The 15,295-nt window shown below is 45.5% G+C and overlaps 1 protein-coding gene across 1 annotated transcript; it reads left to right on the top strand.

Moving 5' to 3' along the window:
• Positions 1-216: 216 nt before the first annotated feature.
• Positions 217-15,295, top strand: LOC149313316 (protein TEX261-like). Its single transcript, XM_089526439.1, has 6 exons — positions 217-342; positions 3,345-3,424; positions 5,104-5,257; positions 7,032-7,099; positions 8,898-9,000; positions 13,932-15,295. Exons 1-6 carry the CDS (start codon positions 273-275, stop codon positions 14,045-14,047), a joined length of 591 nt encoding a protein of 196 aa, XP_089382565.1. The 5' UTR covers positions 217-272; the 3' UTR covers positions 14,048-15,295.

Here is a 15,295-nt window from a genome sequence, read left to right as displayed (position 1 = left end):
CAGACCCCGTTACAAAAAGAACGGGTGCGTTACTTGTAATTCGTTACACTGGGGCGCATGCGCGGAGGTTCCCTCTCAGTGGCGCCGGGGAAGGCTTGGCTATAAGAGGCACTTCTTCCTCCCGGCCGCTAGTGGCCGCCACCGCCGCGGCCTCTCCTCCCTTTGCCAACTCTATGGCCAATTCCCAACCACTTCCTCTTTTGGCCGGAAGTGGCGGTGGGCGGAGCCACCCTTTACCCGAGCCGCCGGGTTGAGGAGGCCAAGGGACGAGGATGTGGTTCATGTACGCGCTGAGCTGGCTCGCGCTCTTCATCCAGGCCGCCTTCGTCACCCTCGGCATCGGTGAGTCGCTCAGGCGAGCGGGAGGCTTAAAGGCCTGAGGGCCATCCCCCCCCGCCGGCCGGGAGAGAATGGTCTCGTCCACCCAGCCAGCAAGGCAAAGCCGGCCTGGCTGGGTGGGCGAGACCATTCTCTCTCGGCCGGCGGGGGGATGGCCCTCTGGCCAAACAGCCGCATTCCCACCTCAGTACTCGCAATGGTATGCCCCGCCTCTTCGTTCGGGGACTTCTCAACCGACCAATGGGGCGCTCCTGCCTTTTCATGTCCCCTTCTCCTCCCAAACAGTGGTACTTTCCTCCTCAATCCTTTTCCCTCGCCTCCTAGGAAGGGGGCGTGGCTTGTGAAGGGGCGTGGCTTGTGCGGTCCTTGCCTATATAGAGCCTCCTTAGGCAAGAGAAGTCTATCTTTGTGTGCCTCAGGTCTCCTTTTCCCCCACTATAAGCCACTTTGAATGCCATTTTGGGATACAAACTGAATAAATGGATACATATATAAATAAAACGAAATACAAGGCTATGGGGCTTTTTAGTGGAGGGTCTGGGTTGGAGAGCACAGCATAGCTAAAGCATTGTTAAAAATGACAGAGGTGAAAGCATTCAAAAAGATCCCCATCATAAAAAAAAAGGAGGCACAAAAGACGGTGGTCATTATAGGGCCATAGCATTAATTTCCTACGCAACCAAAACTATGCTTGACATTCTGCAACATAGACGCCAGCCATAAATGGAGAGAGAAATCCCAGAGGCTCAAGCGGGATTCAGGGAAGGAAGAGGCACTAGAGACCACATCGCAAGATAGACAAGGCAACTGCTACATGGATTAGTCGTTGGTTGACCAGACGACCCCAAAGGGTCCTCAGCAATGGCTCCTCTTCTTCATCCTGGAGAGCAGTGACCGGTGGGGTGTCCAGTGGGGCTCTGTCCTGGGCCTAGTTTGCTATTCAGCATCTTTATCAACGACTTGAATGACAGAATTGGGAGCATACTTATCAAATTTGCAGATGACACCAAATTATGAGGAATAGCTAATACTCCAGAGGACAGGATCAAGATTCAAAATGACCTGAATAGACTAGAAAGCTGGGCCAAAGCTAACAGAATGAACTTCAACACGGAGGAATGTAAGGTATTGCACTTAGGGCGGAAAAATGAAATGCACAGATATAGGATCATGGGGGACACCTGGCTTAAGGAGATTTATACTTATGTGAAAGGGATCTGGGAGTCCAAATAGAGCACAAGTTGAACATGAGTCAACAGTGTGATGCGGCAGCCAAATCTAGGTTGCACTTCTTGCCATGTGGCAACTGAAAAGTCAAACAAACGGCGGTACGATAAAGATATTTTGGCTGCTAGGTTTAGCGAGTAAAAGCACTTCTTCTGGGAGGGGATCCTGATTTGATTTTTAATAGCAAGAACAGCTGCTGCAAAGTGATTGTGTCGGAAAGCTTGGAGGCAGAATGTTTTAGGTTTGCAAACAGTTGCACAGTAAATATATATAGCCTCTGGGCATGATGCTATAATGCTATAAGAGCGGGTGGCGAACCGGACGCCACTGATGCCACAAAGCCTTGGCATGGATTAGCGTTATTTTGCTCTTTTGATTCCTTCTTTTCTGTGTGGCCAATAAACAAACAAACAAACAAACAAACAAATAGCTTGTTGGTCTAATTCTGATTCTGTTTGTATCAGTGATGCAGGTTTTCCAGAAAAAGAAGTAGAACTTCAGGGCTAAATAATGTTATTTGACACTTTCAGGACTTTATGTGGAAACGATTTAATTGCGATGTTGGGCTTGTTGTAAACTGATAGCATCGGCCTCCCTTATATTTAACCACAACAAAAAATGTTACACCTGAAAGAAGTAGTTTAACTTTGTTTTGATGAGGTATAATCGTACCCCTTTCAGCTTCACTCATTCACTTTCCGCATGAATTACTTCCATTTCAAGTTGACAAAGACAGACAGCGTGGCATAGTGGTTTCAGTGTTGGAGGACAAATCTGGAGGCCAGGGTTTGATCCCCTTCACAGCCGTGAAAACCCATCTGCAGCTGCAGAAACGATGCAGTTTAACACTGTTTTATCGGTCATGGCTGCTGCTGTGGAGTTTTGGGATTTATGGGCTAAATCCATGACTGATAAAGCAGTGTCAAACTGCATTATTTCTGCAGTGCAGATGCATCTTCGCTGGGTTTTCATCTCCACTCTAGAATAAATTCAGTTTGACACCACTTTAGCTGCCATGGCTCAGTGCTATGGAGTCCTATAGTTTGTCATGGCACCAGAGCACTCTGACAGAGAAGGCTAAATATCTCACAAAACTACAAATCCCAGCATTTCATAGTATTGTGGCGTGGAAGTTAAAGTGGTGTCAAAGTGTGCTATTTCTTTAGTGCAGATTAGCCCCAGGTGATCTTGGATGAGTCGCACACTCAGCCCCAGAAAACCACACAATAGGTTCATCTTGGGATTGCCATGAATTGGAAACAATTTGAAGGCACACAACAAGAAGTTGCCAGAGAAATGATTCAGTAATATTAGTTGAGCATTTTATTTCACTAAAAGTTGGACATGAGTCTAACAAGTTTTTTTTTATAATTTCGCACATGCTATTTATTTATTTATTTATTCATTCATTTATTTATTTATAGTATTTATACCACTGTGCAGATTGCTTACTATACAAATCTGCGTAATAACGTGGCGATTGAAATTCATTGATGTGTCACAGAGACCTTATGCAGATAGCCCAAAGGTCATTTCATACACAATAATATTATTAAATAACTTTGTGCATGAAACAATGTTTGTGTACCCTGAACCATCAGAAAGCAAAGCTGTCACTGTCTCAGTGTGGACAATTTTGGAGTGTTTTGGATTTCGGATGAGGGGTAATCAACCTATATTCATAGCGTGGAAATGTTTTAATTGACAAATATGCCATTGGACAATTTTCCACCCCAGGTGTCTATTTCCAATGAGATTTTTCTTTTCCTCTGTTCCAGCGGCTGGCTTATACTACTTGGCAGAGCTGATAGAAGAATACACCGTAGCCACCAGCAGAATCATCAAGTACATGATTTGGGTAAGCTAGTCTCTGATGGCCTTTCAGCCAAACCCCATTTCCCTCCCTTTCTTTTCTGGAACTTACAGACTGCATTTATTCAGGGGCAACCACTTTGAGTAGCACCAATCTAGTTCTTAGATGTCATTTTGTTAGTTTTGTTCCAGCTTTCTTATCTATTAAGTCGTGGTTCTCAACCTTCCTAATGCTGTGACGCTCTAATACAGTTCCTCATGTTGTGGTGACCCCCAACCATGACGTTATTTTCATCTCAGTTCCTAAGACCATCAAAAATATGTGTTTTCCGATGGTCTTAGGCGACCCCTGTGAAAGGGTTGTTCGACCCCCAAAGGGGTCGCGACCCACAGGTTGAGAACTTCTGTATTAAGGTCATTTTGAATTTTGATCTTCTCCGCTGTAATATTAGCTACTCCTTCTCATTTGGTGTCATCTGCAAATTTGATAATCATGCCCCCTATTTCTTCATTCAAGTCATTGGTAAAGATGTTGAATGGATAAGGACAGAACCCCACTGGACACTCCACTGGTCACTTCTGTCCAGGATGAAGAGGAGCCATTGCTGAGCACCCTTTGGGTTCAGTCGGTCAACCAGTTCCTAATCCACCTAACAGTAGCATTGTCTAACACACATTTTACTAGCTTGTTTGCAAGAATATCATAGGGGACCTTGTCAAAGGCCCTCCTGGAATCAAGATGTGCCATGTCTACTGAATCCCCTTCATCTACCAAACTGGTAATTTTTATCAGAAAAAGAGATCAGATTAGTCTGGCACATGACTTGTTTCTCTGAAACCCATGTTGGCTTTTTGTGATTATGGCATTCGTTTCTAAATGCTTATGGACTCTCTATTTAATTAGCTCCTCTAGAATCTTTCCTGGTCTTGATGCCAAGAAAGCCAATGTGATTCCTGGTTGCATCAAGGGAGGTGATTGTACAGTGGCCCCTTCCTATCCGTAGGGATCCATTCTGGACCCCCTCCTCATGTATGGAAAACCGTGTATGCTTAAATCCAATTACTTTCTATGGTGATGTGTTCCTGTGCGTGGCGCTACATGGGCACCTGGGGCATCTGCGCCATTTTGTCTGCTGCGGCTTGCCTTACACATAGTCTCTAATCCACATAAGGCAAGCCCAGGCATGGCGCAGGCATACTGTACCAGTGTATTTTGCTTTGGTCAGGCCTCCCCTGGAATATTGTGTCCAGTTCTGGGTACCAAAATTCACGAAGGATGGAGTGTGTCCAGAGGAGTGCGACCAAAGTGGTGAACAGTCTGGAAGCCATTCCCTATGAGGGATGATTTAGGGAGTTGGGTATGTTTAGACTGGAGAAGAGAAGGGCCAGAGGTGATAAGATAGCCTTGTTTAAATATTTGAAGGGATGCCATATTGAGGATGGAGCAAGACCCAGAGCAATGGATTCAAACTACAGGAAAAGAGATTCCACCTAAATCTTAGGAGGAACTTCCTGACAGTAAAGAACTGTTTGACAGTGGAAGACGCTGCTTCAGAGGATGGTTGAATGTCCTCCTTTGGAGGTTTATAAACAGAGGCTGGATGGTCATTTGCTGGGAGTGCTTTGATTGTGAGTTCCTGCATGGCAGAAGAGGTTAAACTGGATGACCTTGCTGTTCTCTTCCAACTCTATGATTCTATGGATCTTGTCTGTGCTCTCTCTTAGTTCTCCACGGCGGTACTGGTCGGTCTGTACCTCTTTGAGCACTTCCCGGGTCTGATGGTCGGTGTGGGCCTCTTTACCAACCTGGTTTATTTTGGATTACTGCAGACCTTCCCTTTCATCATGCTGACCTCTCCAAACTTCATACTCTCCTGCGGTGAGTTGCCTTTGAAACACTGGGGCCAGAGGGAAGAGGTTTCTTATGCTTCTGTGGCTGGACAGAAGGTTTGAGCCTTGTCAGAAACTTGAGAAACTCAACTTCTACTTTCTTGTAGGAACAGAAGTCTTGCCTTCATGGAAAGAAAGTACAGTGGGCCCTTGATATTTATTGGGATTTGGTTCCAGGACCCTCCACAGATAACAAAATCCATGGGTGCCCAAGTCCCATTAAATACAATGGCATAGAAAAATGGTGTCCCTTATATAAAATGGCAAAATCAAGGTTTGATTTTGGGAATATGTGTGTTTCTGTGTGTTTTTTCAAACTGTGGATGCTTAAATCTGTTGATAAAGAAATCCTCATCTCTTGCTTTATATCATAACTGCTGCCTGAATAGCATATGCAAAGTACTGGAAATCAAACATAATACCATCAATGGATGAATGGATAATCAAATTAAATGACCTAGCTCTACTGGATAGTTTATCCATGTATATAAATAGAAAGACAACCCAGCAATATGAAGAGAAATGAAAAGAAGTGTCAAGACTATGGGGGCGGAAAAGTTGAGAATGTGAACTATGATAAGATCGGAATATAATTATGAAGATACAGACGTATATAAAAATATAAGAATGTAAGGAATTTAATTATAGTTTAACCGAATGTGTAACAGAGGAGACAACGCAGAACGCACAATGGAAAGAGGGTTTATTTATTTTATGTCAAATTAAAATTCAATATTTTTTTCAAAAAAATCCTCATCTCTTGCCGAAACTCAGGCTAAATGTAGGAGCACATCTGTGTGTATTCTGCCGTTACATCTGCCTCTGTTTCTGCCTTCTGTGCCACAATGTAAGTTGCATTTTCCTTGGGAAGGGTCCTCTATTCAACCAGTACACCCATTGAAGGTGCAATTGAATTAACACCACTGCATCCCCAAAACTAGGGTCTCTCATGCAATTTTGTCACTTCGATACCTCTCCTTTACTGCATCCCGCAGAATCCTTGGATTTGTCATTTCATGGTTTGGAATTCTCTGCCAGACACTAGTGGTGCCTCTGAATTGCAAACCCAGTGTTCTGTAGAATGTAGTCATGGCTCTAAAAGTGGTGTCCAGATGCTATAATGGAATAGTTTGAAATAGACCAAGCTGGTGTTTTTCAGGTGTGAGGGTAATAGCTTACTTTGTTTTCAACCCATGTTTTGTCGAATTTGTAGTGCTGGGCAAAGGCTGGAGCACAAGGTGAGCTGGCAATAATGGGAGGTAGTTGCGGGGCAGCATGAATGAAATCATGCCATGCTGCTGGCAGTTATTTAGCTATGTCACCCCAACTACAAGGTAGAAAGATGCCTTGTTGTTCAAGTGAAAACCGAGATTTTGTGAAATCTGAGTTTTGCTTCAGTGCCACAAATGGTATTAATTCAGCTTGGGGACCCTGCTGTGAACAGACTCCATCTCTCTCTCTATAGATAATGCTGGAGAGGTTGCTTGCTTTTGAAGTTTTTAAGGATCTGTATATACGTAGTTTTATTTTTATTGTTGTAATGCATTTTAGTATGTTTAGTTGTTTTAATATATGATTGTTTCATTGCATATTTTATTGTAGTGTTTTCAACCTGTATTGTATAAAATGTTGTTAGATGCCTTTATGGGAGAAAGGCAGGATATAAATGAATATCATCATCATCATCATCATCATCATCATCATCATCATCATCATCATCATCATCACTTTCTCATCCATTCTTTTGCTTTTTTCTCTGGCAGTGCTGGTTGTGCTGAATCACTACCTAGCGTTCCAGTATTTTGCAGAAGAGTATTATCCTTTCTCAGAGGTAAGAAATGTCATTCTGTATTTTCTGGGACAGAGGAAAAGAGGCCACACAAAGCTGAATGCATTTTATTTGTTACCTATATCCTTTCCTTCCTCCCAAGGAGCTGAAGGCAGAACACTTGATGTATTTGCCTGCACTTTGCTGACCTCTTAAAAGCTTGTTTCTTTATTTAAAACAAGATCAGCCCAAGGGCATGGGAGTCTGACAGAAAACCACCTTTGTTTGAGCACAAAGGCTACCCAGACAATGGAGCCATCTCTTCCTGCTGCTGTTGCTCTTAAGCACTGCTTCCTACAATCTAAAAGGGGCCCAGAGTTCAGCAGGTGGAAAGTGCTCCATCCCCACATTCCCTCATGCATAAAGGGATCCCAGTCAGAGGTCCTGCCTCTAACGTTACAGTTTGACCCCTGTGGGTTTAGGACTGGGGCTTCAGGGTGGGTCTGCTTACTGGCTGGACCAACTTCTAGAATCATGGAAGAGACCTCCAAGGGCCATCCAGTCCAACCTCCTGCCATGCAGGAAGACACCATCAAAGCCCTCCTGACTGAGGGCAATCCAGCCTCTGTTTAAAAACTTACAAAGAAGGAGGCTCCGCCACTTTCTGAAGCAATGTCTTACTATCAGGAAGTTCTTCCCAATGTTTAGGTAGAATCTCTTTCCCTGTAGCTTCCATCCATTGCTCCATTGTGTCCTACTCTCTTGAGCAGCAGAAGACAAGCTTGCTCCATCCTCAATATGACTTCCCTTCAAATATTTAAACAGGGCTATCATTATCACCTCTTAACCTTCTCTTCTCCAGGCCAAATATACCCAGATCCCTAAGTTGTTCCTTATAGGGCTTGGTGGTTTCCAGATCTTCTACATTTTTGGTCTCCCTGTTGGGAGATTGGGTCAACCACAAGCCATAGAAGACTAGGATGGAGCTGTTCCTCTATCGGAGGCCACCTGGGCACCTGATTCTTGAGCATCTTTGGCCAGGGGAGGCAAAGGGCGGTAGTTTGTGTGATCATGTGGCTCCCCAAGTCTCTCAGGATACCACCAAACCCCCCCATTCAAAGGGGGGAAAAAGGTGAAACATTGTCTGAAAATACCCCTGAATGCCTTGGAATATTGTTTGTTTGTTTGTTGTATATCCCGCCTTTCCCCTAGCATGGCAGTCAAGGTGGCTTACAATCTATTAAAAGAAGTTGCACCTAAAAACCTACAAAAATTGTTTAAAAAGCATTAAATAAGCAACTCTAAATAAAAAAGCAACAGCTTAAAACATAGTAGGAAATACGAAAAAAGTACACCTCCCTCTAGAGAAACAGCATGTTGTAGTGGTTTGAGCTTTGGACTAGGACTCTGCAAAACCAGGGTTTGAATTCCCACTCAGCCATGGAAACCCACCGGGTGCCTTTGGCAACTCACACTCTCTCAGCTTCAGAAGGCAGCAAGGCAAAAATTGTCCCCAAAATCAAGTAAATCAGAACTGGAAATGATTGCTGATCTTTCTGAGCCGGACCCAAATGCCTTGGTGTGCCCTGCCATAAGGGGTCAAACTTATGGGGCCCCTGAAGCAGCTTCCCACTTGTCTTGGGGAACAGAGAAAAGATCCTCTTAAGCTTCCTGCTGTTCATCCATAGCCATTTTCCAGTATTACTTACAGCTGATCCAGAGGATTTCAACTCCGTCAGAAAGAGATTTGGCTTTGACGTGGCTTTTTGAAGCAAGAGATGTGGGAGACAGCTTTCTTTGCATGAGCGAGGCAGAGTCACTTGTGGTTTTCCTTGACCCTCTTTCCCTCTTTCCTCCCCAGGTTCTTGCTTACTTCACTTTCTGCCTGTGGCTGATCCCCTTTGCCTTCTTTGTTTCCTTGTCGGCCGGGGAGAACGTTCTGCCTTCCACAGTGCAGCCTGGAGGTGAGTTTTGGAGGTCGATCCTTGGTATTCAGAGTAAAGGGGAACTTGACTCCAGAGTCTGCACTTGGAGCAAAGTTTGTTGAGGGAGGATGGATTGCAGCCCTGGGGTCACATACAGCTTCTGGGGCTATTTTTGTGGGCTCCATCCCTCATGAACCTCAAGCTATCCTGAATCTGACAGATCAGTTGATCAGTCCATCAGCCGATCCAGTTTCTTGGGTGGCCTACATGTGGCCCCTGGATTCCATTTTTGTGGCCCCCAAGGCCCCTTACAATCCTCCAAAAATCACCAATGCGCCAAAAATCCTCCAAAAATTACTAATGCTTCCAATTAAGAAAAAACTCACATATCCAAGCATGATTTTGGGGTAATTTGTGTCTGAAAACCACACAGGTAATCCATCACATACATTAAAATATGCAAACACATCCCTCCCTCCACACAATTCCCCAATACTTCTGTTTGTGTCTGTTGGCCCTCTCAACAAATACTGACAGGAAGAGATGTGATGTCACTTCTGTTTGCCCTTTTGAGAGGGAGTGCAGAGCAAAACAGCCAGTGTGGTGAAGTGGTTTGAGTGTTGGATTAGGACAGGCATCGGCAACCTACGGCCCGCGGGCCGGATCAGGCCCGCGGAGACCGTCAGAGCGGCCCCAGGCCGTCCCTGCCGCCGATTGCCGCCGCCGGCGCCCTCCTTCCCCGGCCCTGTGAGAAGGCTTCGGCCTTCCGAGGGGGCGGGGGAACCTCTGGGGCCGCCGGCAAACCCGCCAATCAGCGGCGTTTGCCGCCGGCGCCCTCCTTCCCCCCCACCCTGTGAGAAGGCTTCGGGCTTCCCAGGGGGCAGGGAGAGGCTGTGGGGCCGCGGGCTTCGCAAGAGGGAGGCGGGGGTCCCCCTCGTCCTTTTCCCCAAGCCTGCGGTTGCTGCAGAGCCGCGGGCCTGGCAAGAAGGAGGCGGGGTTCCCCTTGTCCTTTTCCCGAAGCCCGCAGTTGCTCCACAGCCACGGGCCTGGGGAGAAGGAGGCGGGGGTCCCCCTCATCCTTTTCCCCAAAGCAAGAGGCAAAGCAAGGTGGGAAATCACCCTCCTCAGGGACTTGGGTGCAAAAGGCGCGCTTCTTCTTCTTTGCTGTTGCTGCTGCTGCTGCAGGCGCCTTTTTCCCCTCTCAGAAGTTCCTGCGGGGGCGGGAGGAAGAGGAGGAAGGCAGAGAAAAAACGGAGGAGAAAGAAGGAAGGGAAACCCCTGCCCTCCCCTTCCTTCCTTGTCCTCTTTCTCCTCTGTTTTTTTCTGCTTTCCTCTTCCTCCAGCCTCCTTTACCCTTCTCTCCCCAGAGTTTGCCTCCAACTCTCTCTCTCTCTGTCTCACACACACAAAATCTCTGGCCCCACTTTTCTCCCCCCCCCCCCCTGCTTCCCCTCTTTTGAGTAAGAGTAGGAGAGAGGAGGCAGCCACGTGGTTGTTGTTGTTGTTGTGTGCCTCCATTTGCAACTTATGGAGACCTTGAGGCAAAACTATCATGGGGCTTTTAGGTCCAAAACACGTTTTGCAGAAATAACCCACTTTGAGGCCGCTTTAACTGCCTTAGTTCAGTGCTAAGGAATCCTGGAAATTGTAGTTTATTGTGGCACCAGAGCTCTCTGCCAGAGGCTAAATGTCTCATGAAATTACAGTTCCCAGAATTCCCTAGCATTGATCCAGGGCAGTTAAAGCAGGCTCAAACTGGATTATTTCTGCTTTATGTTTTGGGCCTCAGAGGGGATTTTTTTTGCCTTTGCCACTGTCTTCTCCTGAGGCCGAGAGAGTGTGATTTTCCCAAGAGGGAACCCAGTGGAGATTCAAACTTTCGAGGTCAGAGAGATTTGTTGTGTGCCTTCAAGTCGTTTCGGACAATGGCATCTCTAAGGTGAACCTATCATGGAGTTTCCTTGGCAAAGTTTTTCAGAGTAGGTTTATCATGATTCCTCCTGAGGCTGAGAGAGTGTGGCTTGTCCAAGAGCACCAAGTGGGTTTCCATGGATGAGCAGGGCTTCAAACTCTGGTCTCCAAGCACACAACTCAAACCACTGAACCATGCTGCCTCTCTGTATCTTCTGTGCTTTTAAAATGCTTGTTGTTGTATGCCTGCAAGTCGTTTCCAGTTTATATGTATATATCTGTGTGTGTGTGTGAGTGTGTGTGTATTATATATAAATAGATGTGTTGGTGTATATATGTGTATGTGTGGGATATATATATATATATATATATATATATATATATATATATGGGTGTGGATGTATGCATGTGTGTTTCTGTGTATATATGTGTGGGTGGGCATGAATGTGTGAGTGTATATATCAGTGAGTAGGTGTGGATGTGTGTATGTATGTATATATGAGACAGACTCTGCATGCTAAGTCTAAGGGGGAGCTGTAAAGGGTTGTTGTTGTTATGTAGTTGTGTGCCTCCACTCTCCTCCCCCTCCAGCTCTCTGTTGGTGGTGAGGGGGTTGTTGTTGTTGTTGCTGCTGCTGCTGTACACCTTCAGTCTATTTCCAACCCTGGCACCAAGTTTTTGGTGAGTTTCTCCAAAGGAGGTTTGCCAGTGTCTCTCTGAGGCTGAGAGAGTGTGATTTTCCCAAGGTCTCCTAGTGGGTTTCATGGGGTTTCCTTGGAGAGAGTTATATAGAAAGAGATGTGTGGGTGTATAAGTGTGTGTGGGTGGGTGGGTGGGTATAAATGTGTGTGTGTAAATAGTGGCTGGGTATATATATGTCTATGTGTGTGTATGTATGTATTTGTGTGTGTGTGTGTATATATATATATATATATTGGGGCAGACTGTGCCCCACTACGTCCAAGGGGGAGTTATAGGGTTGTTGTTGTTGTTATATAGTTGTGTGCCTTCAAGTCCTTTCTGACCTATGTGGCAACCCTATAGTGGGGTTTTCTTGGCCATTAACTTTAGAGGAGGTTTGCCCTTGCCATCCCTTGAGGCTGAGAGAGTGTGAGCCAGTGGGTTTCCATGACCAAGCTGGGATGAGAACCCCAGTCTACAAAGTTGGTTCCTTTTTATCATCCTCTATTCTACATTGTAGAACTAATCCAGTGTGACACCAATTTTTAAGTGCTGTAGTTCCATCCTATGGAGTCCTGGGATTTGTAGTTTTACTTTGGTCTTCTCTGCAAAAGAGTGCTGGTGCCTCATAGAACTACTAATCCCAGGATTCTGTAGGATGGAGCCATGGCAGTTAAGGTGGTCTCAAACAACGTTACTTCTGCAGTGTAGTTGCAGCCTACATTAGAGCCACTGAATTGATGGAATCCTACTTGTTCATTCACTATTCATTCAGCAATTAATTGAATGTTTTTTTTCCTTAGTTGGGAATAACCAACAGGAATTTATTTATTTGTTTGTATTTTATTTATTTTATTTGGTTTATATGTGGCTTTTCTGTCCAGGAAGCTGTCCAAAAGATGCCCGATTTTGAGCAGGATTGTGGTTGTTTCTGACTTACTGTGACCTAAGGGTTTTCTTGACAAGGCTTTATAAGTATTTTTCCTTTTTGTTATGGCATCCTCTGAGGCTGAGAGAGTGTGACTTGCCTCTATTTTTCTGTGCTTTCAAGTCTTTCCCAACTTAGGGCAACCCTGATTTTCTTCACATGAGGTTTGGGTTTGCTGAAGGCTGAGAGAGTGTGACTTGTGTGTATGGTGCCTACAAGTTGCTTCCAACTTATGGTGACCCTAAGCAGAAAATATTATGTGGTTTTCCTGGCAAATTTCATCAGGGGGATTTATTATTGCTAGTCTGAGGCTGAGAGAGTGTGCCTTGGATTTTTACCTGGAAGTCCCACCCCAGAAGGCAGAGGTCCTGCTCCCCAGAGGGCAGATGCCCCTCCCCAGAAGCCTTGCCCCCAGAGGGAGGAAGTCCCACCCCTGGCACCCAGTGCCACCCAGTGAAGAGATACCTTTGAGTTTGGGCACTCAGCTTCAAAAAGGTTCGCTATCACTGGGCTAGAATAACTCTCTATTTTTTATTTATTTATTTATTTATTTATTTGAAATTATTAAATTATTTATTTTTTTGCTTCGGCCCCCCAGTTGTCCGAGGGACAGGAACCCGGCCCCCGGCTCAAAAAGGTTGCCTACCCCTGGATTAGGACTTCGAGAGATAACTGTTTGGGCCCCACGGAGAGACCTTGGGCATGTATGTCTCTCTGCCTCGGAGGAATGCAAAACCCCTCTGAAGAAATCTTTCAAAAAGCAACAATAACAAAAACACCCATAATAAGATTGTCTTAGGGTCACTGTAAATCAGAAATGATTTGAAACAGGGAAAGTAGGATTATGTTTGCCTGGTGGGGAAATTGGTCCCTGCCCCTTCACAGTTATCCTCTACTGCTCTATCTGGCCAGGGAGAAGAGAAAGAATTGCCTCTTTTGGAAACCTGAGGTCCCCTGCATTGTTTCACATTGAATCTGGCAGTCCTTGTGGCCCTTAGATAGTCTCAATGGCAAAAAATTGGCCCCATCCAAGTTGTGCATGGTATAAGCCTGGATCTAGCCTAGGATTTGCTCCAGTATATTGGGCAAAGGAGGAAGGAAAGCAGCTGTGCAGATTGGAGCCAATAATTCATACTCTCCCAATTGAGAGCCAGAGTGGCATAGTGGTTTGAGTGCTGGACTAGGGCATTGGGAGACAAGGGTTTGAATCCCTGCTTAGCTATAGAAACCCAGTGGGTGACCCTGGGCAAGTCACCCTCTCTCAGCCTCTAAAAAGCCATAATTGGCTTCTGGTCTATGAATCCCAGGGCGCAGAGCCACAGGGGAGCCACCAGTTTTCAGTGAGCCCTCTTTCCCTTCAGAAATGGGCAGAGGTAAGGAGGTAAGCAGAGATAAAGCTGCATCCAGACCAGTCTGATCACCTTCTGTCCTCTTCTCTTTGTTTCCTCAGATGATGTGGTATCGAACTACTTCACAAAAGGAAAGCGGGGGAAGCGCTCTGGCATCCTCGTCATCTTCTCCTTCATCAAGGAAGCCATCTTGCCAAGCCGCCAAAAGATGTATTGATCTTGCCTCCACCCATCTATCCCCCGTGACTTCCGTTTGGCTGAGCAGAACGTGGGGTTACTGGTCCTCCAAGTTAATGAATTGTGAATTGCTGAGCCAGCAACCACAGGCATTGACAGCCCACACGCTGGGAGAATTGCTGCCTGAACCACTCTGTTTGTTTGGATAGTTTTGCTGTGTGGTTCAAGAAGCCTTCTAGAACGTAGGGTCTTGTCTCTCTCTGCCTTCTGGAAGGAGCCCTGGGATGAGCTGTGGTTGTTCCTGTTTAAAGCCAAAGCATTTTTTCCCCTGAAAAGGTGCTTTCTTCATGGATCTCCCTGGAATGAAGGCCTTTGAGGTTTAATGAAGAGGGGTTGCACAAGCTTGCAATCGAGGCATACAAAACCCTACCACCAGAGAAGCCTTCCCAACTGTTTCATGGTTGAAATCTGTGGAGAAGGAAGGGAGAGACTCGAGACTTCCAAAAGCACTTACTGTTTAATACATACATCACTGTGTGTGTATGTATTTTGTGGTGGAGAGCTGGGCAGCGTTTGCTGTACCTTCATCAATCTTGGGTGACATTTCCAGAGATTAGCCTTTTATGTAAATGGATCCTGGCCGGGGGGACCAGGAATCTTTTCTTCCTCCATTTTTACTGGGAGTCTCCACTTGAGGATCCTTGGGGGCTGAAAAACTCTTCAGACTTTTTTTAAAAAAATTGGGAAATCTAGAGGTGATTATTTGCACAGGTTTCTTAGATCTCTGCCTCTCCTTCAGTATTTGACTTCAATACTTTGGGAAACCCTGCTCAGAAAAGAAGATTAAAAGCATATCATCCTCTTACAAAGGTTTTATTCACTTGGAACCTGCCATGCAGTGAAAATCCGGCTGAGAATAAAGAGGGAAAGACGATGCGGCTGCCTGAATAGAGATGATGGAAGAGGCTGTTGATGGGGATTGGAGTGGAAAGGGCTTTTGGGTTTTGTTAAGGCACAGAATCCAGTTCCCATGGCATCTTGGGTCGGGCCAGAAATCTTCCCGCTTTAGGTTAGCAGATTTAGAAAGGTGCCACTCAGCAGCTGGAAGACTCTGAACCTCTGGAACAGCTGATGGATCCTACACACCTTGTTGAGGATGCTGGCAACACAATATCATTTTGTTCTTTCTTAAATTAATTGAAGTTTGGTTTCTGTTTTAGCACACAAGCTCTTGTGTTAATAAAGGTGTTAGGTGAAATTTGCCTTAAAAGCAAAGAAGGCGAACAAC

This window comes from Sceloporus occidentalis, unplaced genomic scaffold, assembly GCF_023333645.1.
Source record: "Sceloporus occidentalis isolate IW3139 unplaced genomic scaffold, rSceOcc1.0.p SCAF_5, whole genome shotgun sequence".
Lineage (NCBI taxonomy): Eukaryota > Metazoa > Chordata > Lepidosauria > Squamata > Phrynosomatidae > Sceloporus > Sceloporus occidentalis.
Note: the sequence above shows the minus strand (reverse complement) of the source record. Positions and strands in the feature narration are given on the sequence as shown.

Bases quoted from the DNA above. Each gene is read 5' to 3' on its own strand.
- LOC149313316 (XM_089526439.1), top strand. From the start codon at position 273: ATGTGGTTCATGTACGCGCTGAGCTGGCTCGCGCTCTTCATCCAGGCC. The intron at 3,425-5,103 runs GTAAGCTAGTCT...GCTCTCTCTTAG, and splicing joins TCATCAAGTACATGATTTGG to TTCTCCACGGCGGTACTGGT. The intron at 9,001-13,931 runs GTGAGTTTTGGA...TTGTTTCCTCAG, and splicing joins TTCCACAGTGCAGCCTGGAG to ATGATGTGGTATCGAACTAC.